The sequence below is a fragment of the Hippocampus zosterae genome, unplaced genomic scaffold (assembly GCF_025434085.1).
Source record: "Hippocampus zosterae strain Florida unplaced genomic scaffold, ASM2543408v3 HiC_scaffold_22, whole genome shotgun sequence".
In the NCBI taxonomy this organism is placed as follows: Eukaryota; Metazoa; Chordata; class Actinopteri; order Syngnathiformes; family Syngnathidae; genus Hippocampus; species Hippocampus zosterae.
The window spans coordinates 3,866,745-3,882,242 of NW_026262818.1; the positions used below are offsets into that span (position 1 = coordinate 3,866,745).

The window sequence follows — 15,498 nt, forward strand, 5'->3', positions numbered from 1 at the left end:
ATCGCCAGAAAATTCCATGTATCGTTTAAGTATCGCATCGCTGGCAGTGGATCGTGATGTGTATCGAATCGTCCTCAGTGCTGAGATTCACATCCCTTAATCTCTACCTTCACGCACATCAACCTATCTGACTCTCGTTTTACTTCTACTACATATCTAGCATATTTTTCCTTTATAATCACCCCTACTCCAATCCTCTTCCCATCTAAACCGTGGTAGAACAGCTTGTAGCCTCCTCCAATATTTCTAGCCTTGCTGCCCTTCCACCTTATCTCCTGAACACACAGAATATCTACTCTTCTCCTCTCCATCATGTCAGCTAATTCTCTACCTTTCCCTGTCATTGTACCAACATTCAGAGTTCCTAACCTCAGACCAGTACTTCTAACCTTCCTCTTTTCCCTCTTTCTCTGCACCAATCGTCCTCCTCTTCTTTGTCCTCTTCTTCTTTGACCAACAGTAGTCCAATATCCAACAGTATCCTGTAGGTGAACAGCACTTTTGGCGGTTGTTTTTATCCTGGGCCTTTCCAGTATGGAAATCGTTTTATCAACTCGCATGTTCGTTTTGGCAAAGGTTTTACGCCGGATGCCATTCCTGACGCAACCCTCCCCATTTATCTGGGCTTGGGACCGGCACTAGGGAACAGTGTACCCACAGGGGAGGACACTGCTCCCTAGTGGCTGGGTTTTTATTCGCAATATAGTTTCAAATTTTTAATCCGTTGGTGATTTGTTAACCAGGTCAAACTTTCATTAGGTGCAGTGGGCTAGGCGCTCCGTCATAGCAGGACTCTAAGGCTCGATTTCTCTTTGCAAATGTTGTTTAAGATAATTCAGTCTTTCAATGTGTTTGTCCCAGTGAATAGTGGGTTAGCAAGTTCTCTTTTCCCTCCATGTTGCTTTCAAACTAACCTCTCTGTCCGCATTGAAAATGGCATCATGCAAAATAATTGCAGTTTTTAATAAATTTACCTGTCATCTGGTTGCATGCTTTTACATATGTCCAGAATGCGAATGACAAAATAAGTGAATAATCCTTTCTTTTTCTCCTTTTAACAGCGTATAAGTGGGGCTGAGGGCTCCATACCATTGTCAGGATGAAAAGGTTCAGGCGACATGGCCAGGACTCCCAGAGAGATAGACTCAAACAGGAACTCTTCCAGTTCAACAAGGCAAGTGACAATGTGCACCCACAAATTGATCGCAAGACAAAAGCGTCTTTCATTGAAATAAGATGCACATATAAGTCTTAAATTTTCTCCAAAATGGACGGAGTGCCAAATAAGTCACCTTATGTATGCACCGAGTTCCAAAATCTGTGAATGCTGTTGTGTAACTTCAATGAGGGTTCTGCTTGACAGACCGATGTTGTGCCGAAACGTTGCTAATATAGAGGAAAGGTGGACGTAACTGAGGACAGCATGCGGACGTTAAAGTGGGAAGGGTGCGCGTGAAAGAGGACGCTCAAAGCATGCTTCCAGTAGGTGCCAGTACTTGTATTGTGCAAAACAACATCCCAAAAATGGCATCGACAAAGAACAATTTAAACTTCAAGCTATTAGTTATGCGGAGGACCATGGGAATCGAGCAGCCGTGAGAGAATTGAAGATCAACAAATCCATGGTGCTCGGTGCTTTTGTTTTATGAAATTGCGCAATCTATCCATCCAGGCAAGGATGACGGTCCACCATCCAGCGGATTTTGAGGAAAAGCTGGCCAACCTCTGATCCTACTGCAGTAAAAAGTGTAATGTTCTGAGTTACGTTAAATAAATATGCTTTCTTGGAGATTTTCATTCTTTTTCTGCTGCTTGGCCGGCCTCATTTGGCTTCCATTACTGACTGTTTTCTCAATCAATGCCCTACATACCCGCTAGGCCTACGGCAATAATACTTTGCATCTGGAAATACACCTCTACTTACGAATGTCTCTTCATACGAAATTTTCGAGTTGTGAAACGTCTCAACGGGAATATATTGCCTCTTGTTCCGAAAGAAATTTCAAGGTACGAAAGGTAAAAATACAGTATTAGTTGCTACTCGTAGTTCCGAGTTTCCGAAACTGGTCAGGCAGCATCTCAGCCCGGGACAGAAAGAGACTGGAGCGACTGGTCAGGAAGGCCAGTTCTGTCCTGGGTTGCTCTCTTGACACTCTGGAGGAGGTGGGCAACAGAAGGATGCTAAATAAGCTAAAAGCTATGATGGCTAGTCCCTCCCACCCCCTCCAGCCCACCCTGACAGTACTTGGTAGCTCCTTCAGCCAGAGACTGTTACACCCGCGCTGCAAGAAGGAGAGATACCGATGCTCGTTCCTACCGACTGCTGTCAGGCTGCTGAATAAAAATAAGAACAATAATAATAATAATTAAATGATGTGAAAGACAATTGTAAATAGCACTGTGATTTATCCATTTTGTGTTTATATTGCACTTAATTGAACAGTGTTTGTTGGTGTTGTGTTTTTTTGTCTTCTGTCTTGTTTCTACCTACATTCTTGCTGCTGGAGGTGTGGGACAAATAAAGGATATCTTATGAAACGCAACATACAAATAGCTGCTCTGCCATTGGCTATTACTGAGCATCATTCTGGCATCCCATTGGCCAAGAGCGACTTTGACCGTATGTGTCTATGTGTGGAGGTAAATAGACAGATGTGTCTATGCAGCATTTTCATCATTTGCCGCTTGGGTCATGGGGTGTTCTTATAGTTTTACGTAAATGTGAATCACCCAGAAAAAGTGTTCACCAGTCAGGGGATCGCTCAGTATTCTGATGTTTGCCTTGGATATTTTCGAAGGATTGTTAAAAGCCGACAAAAGCAAACATCCTTGGAAGACTTTACAAAACAGCAGGCAAAAACCACTTCTGAGAGAGAACATGGACTAAAGAGGGCAAACGATGAAGACGCAATTAAGTTAATTGACCATCATTTTTCTTCTTCTTTTTTTTTTTAACATTACGCACAACTCTCATTTATTGTCCAATAATCTAATTGTAACGTATCTGTTACATATTCTGATGCATTTTTATGATTTAGGAAACAATGTCTGAATTTTGCTGGGGCTTGGAACGAATTAGGGCATTCACATGGAAAACATGTCTTTACTTACAAAATGGTCTATTGAAGAAATTTCTTCTAGAACCAATACATTTCGTAAGTAGAGGTACCAATGTACAACAAAAAACATTGCAGACAAATCCAACTGGCCCAACCACCTCATCAACATGGATGTTCATGTTCGACATTCCGGTGAACCACAAGGAGAAGAAGGGGACTAGCATGGTAGCGATACGCACAACAGGGCGTGTGAAGTCGGCTTTCACTGATGTGCTTGGTTGCCACGGTAATGGATAGAAACAGCCAAAGTGAAGTTGCGAACGGTGTGGAGGCAATGGCGAACACAACTTTACTAAGATTGGGAGGCAGCGCCGGGTGAGTTACGCCACAGTTTGTGAATGGATTTTGTCTGCGTGTGTCTGCTTACACTGTTGTTCTAGCTGACACAAAAGCCGGCATCATTTCTGAGGAACATTCCGGCAACGAGACTGACTCTGACAATGACGCGAGGGAACCAGGCTTGTTTGATTGTGAACTTGAGCTTGAACAAGGAAAGCAGCCCTTTGTGGGAAAAAAGTGAACACCCAAAAACATATTTTCTGTCATGAAGGGAACACTTCATCCATTACACTTCATAAATTTGTCAATTAGTGTTGTCTTAGAATGCGGCATATGCAGCAGACGCGTCAACAAACACACATTGATAACTTCCCTGAGTACCCAAATGTAGCGCTTTAGAGGCTAACACTAATGTGGGCAGCCAACGAAACCCAATTCAACTCAGAATTCCGCAGATGAGAATATTTACTGTAATGGCCAAGTATGTTGCGACTGCAAGGATTTTTTTGTGGAAGTAGACATCATCTTAGTTGTACAAAATACACATTTAGGACATTAACAGTAAAGTACAGAGAGTCCTTAAGCAATGTGTTCTTTTTAAAAATCTTTTATTTAACCAAATTTAAAAACTCAATGAGATTTCCAGCTTTTGTTTTCTCCCAAGATGACGCCGTCTTCAAGAGCTGTGCTTTTTTTTTGTCATGTAAGTGATTGTTGTCCTTCATGTGCACCCGTTATGGACTGTTGTCAGCGTTTTAGCTGTGGTATTTGTCGAAGGAAAGGGGTCAGCGCTATTTGATTGTCGTCGCTTGACAGCCATGGGGCGCTTATGTTTTTTTCGGCTGTAATAGGGAGCAGCATTTTTCATAGCTCCGTTTTGTTCTGCGGAGATGTCAGCACTGTTGGACAGTCTGTGTTGGTGCGGCTGGCTCGATGGCTGGTGGAGCTGAGGATGAGGAGAGTGGAGTGCCAGAACTGAGTACCTGTATTTGAAACTGAGTGTCAGCGCTCAGGATTCATGTGGATCTAGGTGGGACAGGAGAACTGAACCAAATCCTGTATTTATCAATAGACGCTACAACTTCTTGTTTATTTTCAAACTTAGCTTGTAGCAGACGCGTGTGATGTCATGCATGCAGCAATCATGACGTGCCTGAACTATTGGCAAAAGAAGACTTTAATTCTCTCTTTCATCTATAACCACTTCAAACAACATGGCTTAAGTAGGAATAGTTGTTACCATTGTCTCATCGTTGTTGTTTTATGGTATATGTTCTGGTGCATTATTATTTGATGCTAAATGTTCTGTAAAGCACTTTGTTACTGCTGCCGCTGTTGTCAAAGCGCAAATAAAGACATAATGTAAAAGAGAGACCTGGCCAAGAGGCAGCACCACAAAGTAACCACTCATGTGGTAACACAGATACAACAACTGTGCAAATAATGCAGGGTGACAAAGCTACAATGAAGAGTATGGTAATTATCATGAGCGGAAACTCAAGTGTGGGTAACACTGATACAAAAACAATTGTGCAAATAATGATGAGTGACCAAGGTACAACAAAGATACTGTACATCAATTTTCTCCCACTTATCTTCGGCTTTTCCGGGGTTTCGTCACATGGGCAGCCGTGCTATCAGGGAAGCTCTGACTTCCCTCTCCCCTGCCACTTAATCCAGCTCTTCCGAGAGGATCCTTTGGCGTTCCCAAACCAGTATGTCCTGGGTTGTCTCTGGGGCCTCCTCCCAGTGGGATGTGCCTGCAGCACCTCACAAGATAGCATCCAAGAGGCATCCTACCTCATCTGACACTTTTCAATGCGGAGGAACAACTGTTTTACACCGAGGCCCTCCTGGATGACCGCGCTTCTCTTCTTTCGTCCTGTCGTGGATCTTGTTCTTTCTGTCATGAGCCACAGCTTGTGACCAGAAATGAAAGTGGGAATGATGAATTGAGAGCTCAGCTTTTTCTTCACCACGTCAGACCGACACAGACAGAGCCTGCATCACTAAAGATGTAACACTGATCCGCCTGTCAATCTCCCACTTCATTCTTTCCTCACCTGTTAACAAACCCCCAAGATACTTGAATTTTTTTACATGGAGCAGGACCTCATCCCCAATCTGAAGAAAGCAGTCCACCATTTTGCGGATGAGTACCATAGTCTGTGGAGATGCTGATTCTCATCCCAACCACGACACACTAGGGTGTGGGGACCACTCCAGTGAGAATTGGAAATATTGGCTTGATGAAGTAAAAGAGCCATATTATCTGCAAAAAGAAGATTCCATACTGAGGTCACCAAACTGGATGCCCTCAATGCCTCAGCTGCAACTAGAAATTCTATACATAAATGTTATCAACAGAATTGGTGATAAAGGGAAGTGTTGGTAAAGTCCAACCCTCACTGGAAATAAATAAATGACAGAACCAGCTGTTCTAGCCGGTGATCTTCGTCGATGGGAGGTAAAATAGTGTCAAATAAATTGTATTCATCATTGGGGTTCTGAACAGTGCTTTGTCTGGTCCCTTAGGACATGCCTGCCATTGTTCACCCTATCCGGAGCATAAAGCCCCAGATAACTTAACTTCTATAATCATTACACAAACCCATCCACCACGGTTGGGTGACTGCTCACGGAGGGCATATTTTCCGCAATATGTTTCCCTTAAAGCCTTAATAAGAGCTTATCAGATCTTTTAAACAAACTTAAATAATATAGACATGACTGATCTAGAGACACATGTACATGGTAACACTGGTAATATTACTCGTTAATTATTTTATGTGACTCCTTGTACTCTGAAAACTGACTTGAATTGTAGTTTTATTGTAGTTTTATAGTTTTTATTGTCAAACTTTCACGTTTGGTTTTCTCTTGTCTGTAGACTGTGGAGCATGGCTTCCCTCACCAGCCCAGTGCTCTGGGCTACAGTCCTTCTCTGCAGCTGCTGGCCATTGGTACTCGTTCAGGAGCCATCAAATTGCATCCTTTTTTTGAAAGGCCGTTTCTATTGTAAAGTTTTTAATCATGTACAGTATATTTTAAATTGAACTCAGCAGTGTCTCTGGATTGCTTTGTCGCTTATAAGTTGTCCCTTGAAAACATGTGTTCGTTTGACAATGGGGAAATTTTCAACATGACCAAACACATTAGAAACATATTTCTCTAGTCAGGATCTGTTGGACCTTTCCCTGAAAGTATAATCTCATAAATCTATAATGAAAATATATTGTCGTGACATGTCTATCAAAAGAAAATTGATCAAAGTGGTGGTTGTATTTGTATTTTGTGTTCATGTTGACATGTGCCTCAGAATGATCACAGTTGTGATTATTCAATTTGATTTAAATGTGGTCTAAGTGTTTCCATAACCTAAGGTCAGGTATGGATCCCCAGGTGTGGAGTTCATGGGTCTACATGATGAGAATGCCGCAGTCACTCAAGTACACTTTCTCCCCCATCAGGTACAGATTTATCAAAGCATGTTCTCCAATATTGATCAAGGTGTCAAGCTTTTTAGTATATAAATGATTATAATTGTTCACATCGTTTGGAATATTGTTGTATATGAAATGATAAAATCATGATTGTATTATGTGATGTATGTTATATATATCTACATTTTGTTTAGGTTGAACTGGTGACTCTGCTAGACGACAACAGCTTGCACATGTGGACTTTGAGAGCACACACAGGACTTTCAGAGCTTCTAGAGATAGGACGCTTCACTCTCACTGGTCCACCTGGGTAAAATAAAAAAAATTCTGTCCACACAGTACAATTTGTTCACTATTCGATGAACGTGAATCAGATTTAAAAACATTTTTCAAGTTTCATCCCTCTTGTACTGTGTTTATTCGAAAACAGGGAATTTAAAACTGAGGGCAGGAATTGTACAAGAAAAATTAGTTGTGATTTGTGTTACTAGTTTGGCCCCAAAAATGGGCAAAAATATTGCTTTGTTATCCAAAGTAAAAGCAGGTGTTTGTAAATGTTGATTCCACACAAAGACAAGGGTTCTTTCATGGAGGACTACGAAAATGTGAGAATATTAGACTCATGGTCTCGAAATGATGATTGTATTTTATTGGACTACAAGTTACAATGGTTTTCATAGTTTGGCTGGTCCTGTGCGAATACTCGGGTGCGACTTGTATCTATTAAAATTAGAGCACCCAGAATCGCCCATTCCCAAATGGTGTCAACTTTATGTGCATTAACGCCAATTTCTTTCCACCAGCGGTAATGCACCAAAAGCATTTGCCAACTACTAATGCAGCAGTGGCCACCTTCCCAGGTTCTTTACAGAAAAAAAGTCAGGAAACCAATAATAACACTAGTAATGAAATAAATAATAACTAAATAACCCTCTCTGAGTTCTTCACAGAAAAAATAGGAAATAAGTACTGACTAAATAACTCTCTCTGGGTTCTTCATAGAAAAAAAAGCCATGGAACATTAACTTTCTGTTGTGCCATGCACAATCTTAACAGATAAAAGTTCAGCTCAGTTGTCAGAACAGAATCTCTCTGACGCATATGAGCAGTCTCTTAAGGTTCTTGTGTTCCTTCCTTATAATCCTTTTGTAGGTTCCAGTAGGCTTGTAGACACCGCTGCTTGCAGTCAGGGTTTTTTTGGGGCGTTTTTAACACAGATATAGGTTTTTGACCCAAGGACAACAGGAGGGTTAGAGGGTCGGGCCAAATGTGCTGACGGGCCGTATCCGGCCCACGGGCTGTAGTTTGGAGACCCCTGACTTAAAGCTTTAATCATAAAACCTTATACCGTAATTAACATCATCAACATTGCCTTCTGGGAGAGGTGAAGTGGATTGTGTTGGTGGCGTAGAAGGCAGCTCTCAATTGACTTGGAGGCTTTTGTTTCACTCGGGAAGCTGCTGCTGGAGGCGCTGGCGGTGTAGCTGAGGTTTTAAATTGTAGAAAAAAATGGTGATGAGTAGCTCTATGACATTTATCTTGTCTTCTTTTCAGTTGAAATCAATTTAAGGTTTCTTTATTTATCAGACAATGGTCTTTTTTTATTGAAGAAAAAAACTTTAACCAAGCTAACAGTTTCGGCTGTCTCTTCAGGCCTTCGCCTGAGCTGTCAGTGTCATGGCTTCCTTGTGATACGTAAAAAAAACAAAAAAAACAGGAAACCTTCAAAATTATTTTAGCCGGTCAAGGCTGCGACCCAACTCCCCGCTGCCGCCGTTATAGCAATGTGGCCCGATGAGCGGCCTCACACGCTCCCACACAGCTGGGACGCATTGCTTCGGCAGCGCATTGCTTCGGCAGCTGGGGTTGGAGCGCAGCTCAACTCATCAAAAAAAAGTTTTCGCTAAAACAAAAAAAAGTTACAGCCAATCAGCTTATGGGATAAATCCACTCGTGCTCTCATCGGTTGATGTCGTGCCGGGAACTAATCACGCGCCTTGTTTGAGTGGGCATGTACAAAGCCTCTGAGTCACGTCAGCTCTTTGTTCGACATGCAGGGAAACCTCTCTCGCACATCAACATGAAACAATGTCTTTCTGTAATATGGGCACCGATATGGCTGTATTTTTAATTTTTGGAGGAAAAAAAACGCGAAACACTGAAACCGCAAAACTTGAAACGGAAACTGACGAAGGATCACTGTATTTTTCTAGAGGGCATGAAGGGTGAAGTTGGGGGGCAGTGTGGAAAAAAATTAATCTTTATCGGGGCCAGATTTTGGTCAGAAGTGGGTCTCACTACACCAGGGGTCGGCAACCCACCCAAAGAGCCATATCGGGCAAAAAACAAAACAAATGTTTCTGGAGCCGCAAAAAAAATAAAAGCCTTCTATAAAACTTATAATGAAGGAAACACATGCTCTATGTATGTCGGAGACTGGACTGTCTCAGAATTGTTTGTTATTCATTCCTTTGTTGTGTGTTCACAAACGCCCCCATAGAATTTATTTTCTGATTTCCTCGCTTGATTTTTTGTTTTGGTGCATTATTTATTATTTATTATTATTATTTAATTATATTTTCACTTTTCTTAGAGTCAGTGTAGTGATCATGAATTTCCGTTTTTCGGAGGCTGTCTTTGAACGCCTCTCGGGTCAAACGAGAGGAGAAAAGGCACAGAGTCGGACGCAGACGTGTCTGTGTTTGTCGAGACTGTTAAAAGCATAAATAAAGTGTTTTAATAAATCAACACTACAGCTCTCCTTTTTCGGAGCTGCAACATGTATATATATCTATTTAAGCTATATTAGCCTACTATCAAAATCTTTTTCCATTTTCAAACATTTTTTATAAAGCTCCAGGGAGCCACTAGATGTCGCTAAAGCCACATGCGGCTCTGGAGCTGCGTGTTGCCGACCCCCGGGCTATACCATTGAAATAAAATAAATACATAACATTAAAACAAATATATCGTTCAATAGCAACCTCTTACTTTTCATAATACTTTTACACATGAGAAAATTATGTAGTCCGGTGGTTAGCACGTCGACTTCACAGTGCAGAGGTACCAGGTTCAATTCCAGGTCCGGCCTCCCTGTGTGGAGTTTGCATGTTCTCCCCGGGCCTGCATGGGTTTTCTCCGGGTACTCCGGTTTCCTCCCACATTCCAAAAACATGCATGGCAGGCTGATTGAACGCTCTAAATTGTCCCTAGGTGTGAATGTGAGCATGGATGGTTGTTCGTCTCTGTGTGCCCTGCGATTGGCTGGCAACCGATTCAGGGTGTCCCCCGCCTACTGCCCGAAGACAGCTAGGATAGGCTCCAGCACCCCCCGCGACCCTAGTGAGGATAAAGCGGTTCGGAAAATGGATGGATGGATGAGAAAATTACTTTTCATATGGAAGTGCATTTAATGTCAGGTATGTTAAGGCTTTTACTGAAGTAATATTTGACGAGGTGACTTTCACTTTTCTTTGATACTTCTACTCTTGCAATGTTTTCAGGTACTTTGTACAAGACTTTCAATTACTTCGTGAGGGAATTGATCAATTACTTTTCTCTTGTTTTTAATTTGCGTGTGGTTATGCTATGGATCTTATTTTTAAGCAATGTGGAAGGCAGAAAGGCCACTTGTCAGAAAACAATTACACACTTACAGTGATAATTTTACAGTTTACCACCAGCGAGTCCCAGGGACTCGCTGATCAGAAAAGTACGAGTCCCATTATGCTTTTCGGGAGTCCCAAATTTCGAATTCTGAAATGGTCTACTTATTCAATTCATATCATGTGATAATAACACAAACAACAACATATACATACAATTACAAATAAACGTTGCAAAATTTTAAATAATTCAGTAGCAGGCCTGAGGATTTCGGAAATTTACGGTAATCGTTTTTCGGTTTCATTGGATTACCCAATGGGAAACCACGGTAACTAATTTTGGGTTCCGTAAACGTCTATCATGGAAACCCATTTTTCTATTTTGACTGATATTCATAATCAAGAATTCCGAAACTCAAAAGTATAATGCTTCAAGGGTAAATGTTAGAAAACTATCCATGAACAATGAACATTCCATCAGTAGCTGTGGACTCCAGGTTTATTCAATAAAATAAATGGATCAAAATATGTTGTACTCATATGGCATCGTGAATACAACATACCACAAAATCAGAGTATTTTTTCCAATCTCACACTGCAAAGATTAATTTACTGGTAATCATTAATACAGGTAAGTATTGATGTGGCTTGACATCCTCTTCCCAAAACGGTGCATGTGTAATCTACTATCAATTTGACGAAATAATCTAACACACGTCATCATTAGTTCTACCAACAGTTAACATTATCATTCCTACACGTGACGAATGTTTTATTGCTAAAGTTACCATGCTACAACTAGTAAATTATAGAATAACCAATACTGTTTCATAACATTTTCATAGCGATTAGCCTATTCAGTGATCCATTGCTATTTCACGGTTCGTTTATCGCGGCTTCAGTGTATCGCAGATTTTTTCAAACATTCATAAAAAAAAAAATCTTTTTTTTTTAAAGTCTGCAAACGGTCCGCGAGGAGCAACGAAAGTCAGCAAAACAACAGCGAGTCACATAGAGCAACATATACAGTACATGTGGGGTGAGGGGGGACTGAGAAGATGCAGCAAAGCCATGTTGATTGTCTGTCTGTGCATCTTCTTTCTGTCTTATCACATGGGTTACTCTTTGATCTTTAATAGGTATCTAAGTGTGTGTGTCTTGTAGTTTTTTTTTTTTTTGGACTGAGAATTTTCCTTGCGTCCCAAAAACGTACATTATTTGGAACTGCGTGTCCTGCGGGAAAATTGTGCGTCTAGGACGTGGGACGCAGAGGTACGAGATGGCTGACTTAGTGCACTTTGAGAAAATTTGAGTCAAGTCAAGTCAACAGTATTTATAGAGCACTTTCAAACAGCCATCGCTGCATACAAAGTGCTGTACATGGAGCGATTTAATAATGTGAAATCCTGTTGTGTTAACTGTATTTAATCTCTCGCCTTAACTCCTCCTTAGTGCCCCACCAAGTGTGACCAGGGTGACAGCGGTGCTGGCCCACTCTTCTGGAGAGCTGTTGCTTCTGGGAACTGAGGGGGGGCATGTCTTTATAGTTCAGGTGCCTGGCTTCAGAGAGCTTGAAGAGAGGAACATCAGTCTTGCTGAAATTACCAACAGGTGAGAAAATGTATAGCTGGAAAAATTCTTTCTTGACAAATATAATTATGTTCGGTGTTCAGAGTTTGGACATATGCAATAAGTAGTGCTGTACATGTAATGGTCGAAAACCCCCAAAAAGTGTCAAGTAGGAGTGGTCAATATGGGCTAAAAAAATACAGTATATCCATATTCCGGACACTCTGGAGGAGGTGGGCAACAGGAGGATGCGAGCTAAGCTAACAGCTATGAGGGACAGAGCCTCCCACCCCCTCCAGGCCACTGTGGCAGCACTAGGTAGCTTCTTCAGCCAGAGACTGATACACCTGCGCTGCAAGGAGAGGTACCGCCACTCATTCCTGTTGACAGCTGTCAGGCTATTAAATAGCTGATAGACAGTCTTGAAAATCTGGACTCACCCCCACTCACCCATTTTTAATATGCTTCTATTCATATGTTATAGTTGATATTTATATTTATTTATATACTTTTTTGTCTTCTACTTTCTCCCTTTCATAATTTTGCTGTTGTAAATTGGGGATTTCTCCATTGTGAAACTGTCACGTTCTGCTCGAGGGGAAAAAATCGCTCCGAGCAGAACAAATGAATTAAATAAGTTGGATCCCAGGTAAAGCAGACAAGAGAGAGTATTGTCACAAAATAAGGTGTCTTTAATGACAGAACGAAAAAACAACAGAAAGAGCCCGACAGGGAAAAACGGTAACAGAAAACGCTGATCAAATAAGGATCAGGAAATTAACAGAAAACGCTGATCAAATAAGGATCAGGAAACAAACAGAAAACGCTCGCGGCTAGAGCAAACGCGAGGAGATAATCGCGCTGGTGGAAATAGTATAAAAATACGAAATATCAAAAGTCGAACTAAGTGGGCAACAAGTATAGGTCGTAAGGCAAGTATGCAACGAGGCAAATAGCAATAGCGCAAATAGATAGCGAGAGCGAATAATGGCTCGGCGAGGAATTCTCCGGCAGTGAGATGACTGCCGGAGTCGCCTAATAAAGGCACGTAATCAGCCCGAAATAACGGGCAGGTGTGCCGAACAGGCGGCGGGAGAACCCGCCACCTGCTGGCGAGCACGCGACGTGACAGTACCCCCCCCTCAACGGACGCCTCCCGGCGGACTACCCGGTTTGGAAGGGTGTGCAGCGTGGAAGTCGCGCAAAAGGGACGGATCAAGGATCCAGGAGCGAGGCACCCACTGCCGCTCCTCAGGCCCGTAGCCCTCCCAGTCGACCAGATACTGGAACCCCTTTCCCCTGCGCCGAGAGTCCAGGATGGCACGAACCGTGTACACCGGGTCACCGTCGACGACCCGCGGAGGGGGCGGCGGCGTGGGAGGAGGAGCCAAGTCACTGGAAGAAACGGGTTTGAGAAGGGAGACGTGGAAGACGGGGTGCACCTTCATGGTAGGAGGTAGACGGAGCCTGACAGCAGCCGGGTTGATGACGGCCTCGACCTCGAAGGGACCAGTGAATCGAGGACCCAGTTTCGCCGAGGAGCCGGCCAGGCGAAGGTCTCGAGTAGCCAGCCACACCTTCTGCCCCACCACATAGGGGGGGGCCGGGCGCCGACGACGATCCGCGATTTGACGATTTCGGGACGCCGTGCGGGACAATGCCGCCCGGGCCTCCCTCCACACGCGATGGGCCCGCTTGAGGTGGTGTTGAACGGAAGGGACCTCCACCTGCCCCTCCTGCGACGGGAACAGCGGCGGCTGGTAACCGTACGCCGTCATGAACGGGGATCGGCCGGTTGCGGAGGAGACGAGGGTGTTGTGTGCGTACTCCACCCAAGGCAAGTGGTCGACCCATGTCGCGGGCTGGTGGAGGCACACACAGCGGAGGGCCGACCCCAGATCTTGGTTGGCGCGCTCGGCCTGTCCGTTGGACTGGGGGTGGTAGCCGGACGTCAGGCTGGCCGTGGCTCCGAGGGACCGGCAGAACCGCTTCCAGACGCGTGACACAAACTGGGGGCCCCGGTCCGACACAATATCTGTAGGGAGGCCGTGGAGACGAAAAACGTGTTTAACCAGGAGGTCGGCGGTCTCCAATGCCGACGGCAACCCGGACAATGGCACGAAGTGGGCCGCTTTGGAGAAGCGGTCCACGATAGTGAGCACGACTGTGTGACCTCGGGAGGAGGGAAGACCCGTCACGAAGTCCAGCGCGATGTGTGACCAGGGGCGAGGTGGAATGGGCAACGGCTGGAGCAATCCGGCCGGGGGTCGATGGGAGGACTTGCCGCAGGCGCAGGAGGTGCAGGCCCTGACGAACTCCGTCACGTCGTTCCGGAGTTCCGGCCACCAGAATCGCTGGGCGACAAGTTGTACCGTCCGGTTCACCCCTGGATGGCATGCCACCTTGGACCCGTGTCCCCACTGAAGAACCTCCGACCGCAGGGACGGAGGCACGAACAGTCTCCCAGCCGGACACCCCGCCGGTACCTGCACCCCCTCCAGGGCGGTCTGGATCCGCTGCTCCACCTCCCATTGAACGGCCCCCACGATGCACTGAGCCGGGAGGATGGTCTCTGGGGATAGGTCCACTTCCGGGGGGTCGTGGAGACGGGAAAGAGCGTCGGGCTTGGTGTTCTTGGAGGCTGGGGAGTATGTGAGTAAGAAGTTGAATCGGGTCAGGAACAAGGCCCACCGGGCTTGACGGGAGTTGAGCCTCTTGGCGGTACGGAGGTAAGCGAGGTTCTTGTGGTCCGTGTAAACCGTGAATTGTTCTTTTGCCCCTTCGAGCCAGTGTCTCCATTCCTGCAGAGCCGAGACAACCGCCAACAGTTCACGGTTGCCAACGTCATAATTGGCTTCGGCAGCAGAGAGTCGACGGGAGAAGAAGGCACAGGGGTGCAGCTTCTGGTCGACTGGAGAGCGTTGGGACAATACCGCCCCCACCCCTGAATCCGAGGCGTCCACTTCTACAACGAAGGGAAGATCAGGGTCAGGATGTTGAAGGACGGGGGGACTGGTAAACGCCGCCTTTAGGCTAACGAATGCGGCCTCCGCGGTAGAGTCCCACTTAAAGGGAGTCTTAGTTGACGTAAGGCGGGTCAGGGGGAGCGCCTTCTGACTATAGCCGCGGATGAATCGTCTATAGAAGTTTGCGAACCCCAAAAAGCGCTGCAGTTCCTTGCGGTTAGACGGGACTGGCCAATCCCTGACTGCCAGCGTCTTGATGGGGTCCGCTCGTATTCTACCCCGCTCGATTATAAACCCCAGAAAGGAAATGACGGGAACATGAAACTCACACTTCTCCGCCTTGACGAAGAGCCGGTTTTCTAATAAGCGCTGCAACACCCGCCTGACATGTTGCTGGTGTTCCTCTTCTGACCGGGAGAAAATCAAAATATCATCCAAGTAAACGAAACAAAAAATGTTGATCATATCCCTTAAAACGTCATTAATGAGGTTTTGAAAAACCGCGGGGGCGTTAGTG

The 15,498-nt window shown here is 44.6% G+C and overlaps 1 protein-coding gene across 5 annotated transcripts in view; it reads left to right on the forward strand.

Annotated features, from left to right (window-relative positions):
• Positions 1-15,498, forward strand: part of LOC127594586 (LLGL scribble cell polarity complex component 2-like) — an 83,471-nt gene that overhangs the window by 23,056 nt on the left and 44,917 nt on the right. For 4 of the 5 annotated variants that reach the window (XM_052056437.1, XM_052056436.1, XM_052056439.1 and 1 more), the window contains exons 2-6: positions 1,062-1,174; positions 6,289-6,386; positions 6,787-6,868; positions 7,036-7,151; positions 11,899-12,057. In XM_052056437.1, coding sequence (XP_051912397.1) covers positions 1,100-1,174; positions 6,289-6,386; positions 6,787-6,868; positions 7,036-7,151; positions 11,899-12,057 — 530 coding nt within the window. In that variant the 5' untranslated portion in view covers positions 1,062-1,099. Of the gene's footprint in view, positions 1-1,061; positions 1,175-1,387; positions 1,483-6,288; positions 6,387-6,786; positions 6,869-7,035; positions 7,152-11,898; positions 12,058-15,498 lie in introns of those variants that run through there. The other variant, XM_052056438.1, reaches the window with a different exon arrangement.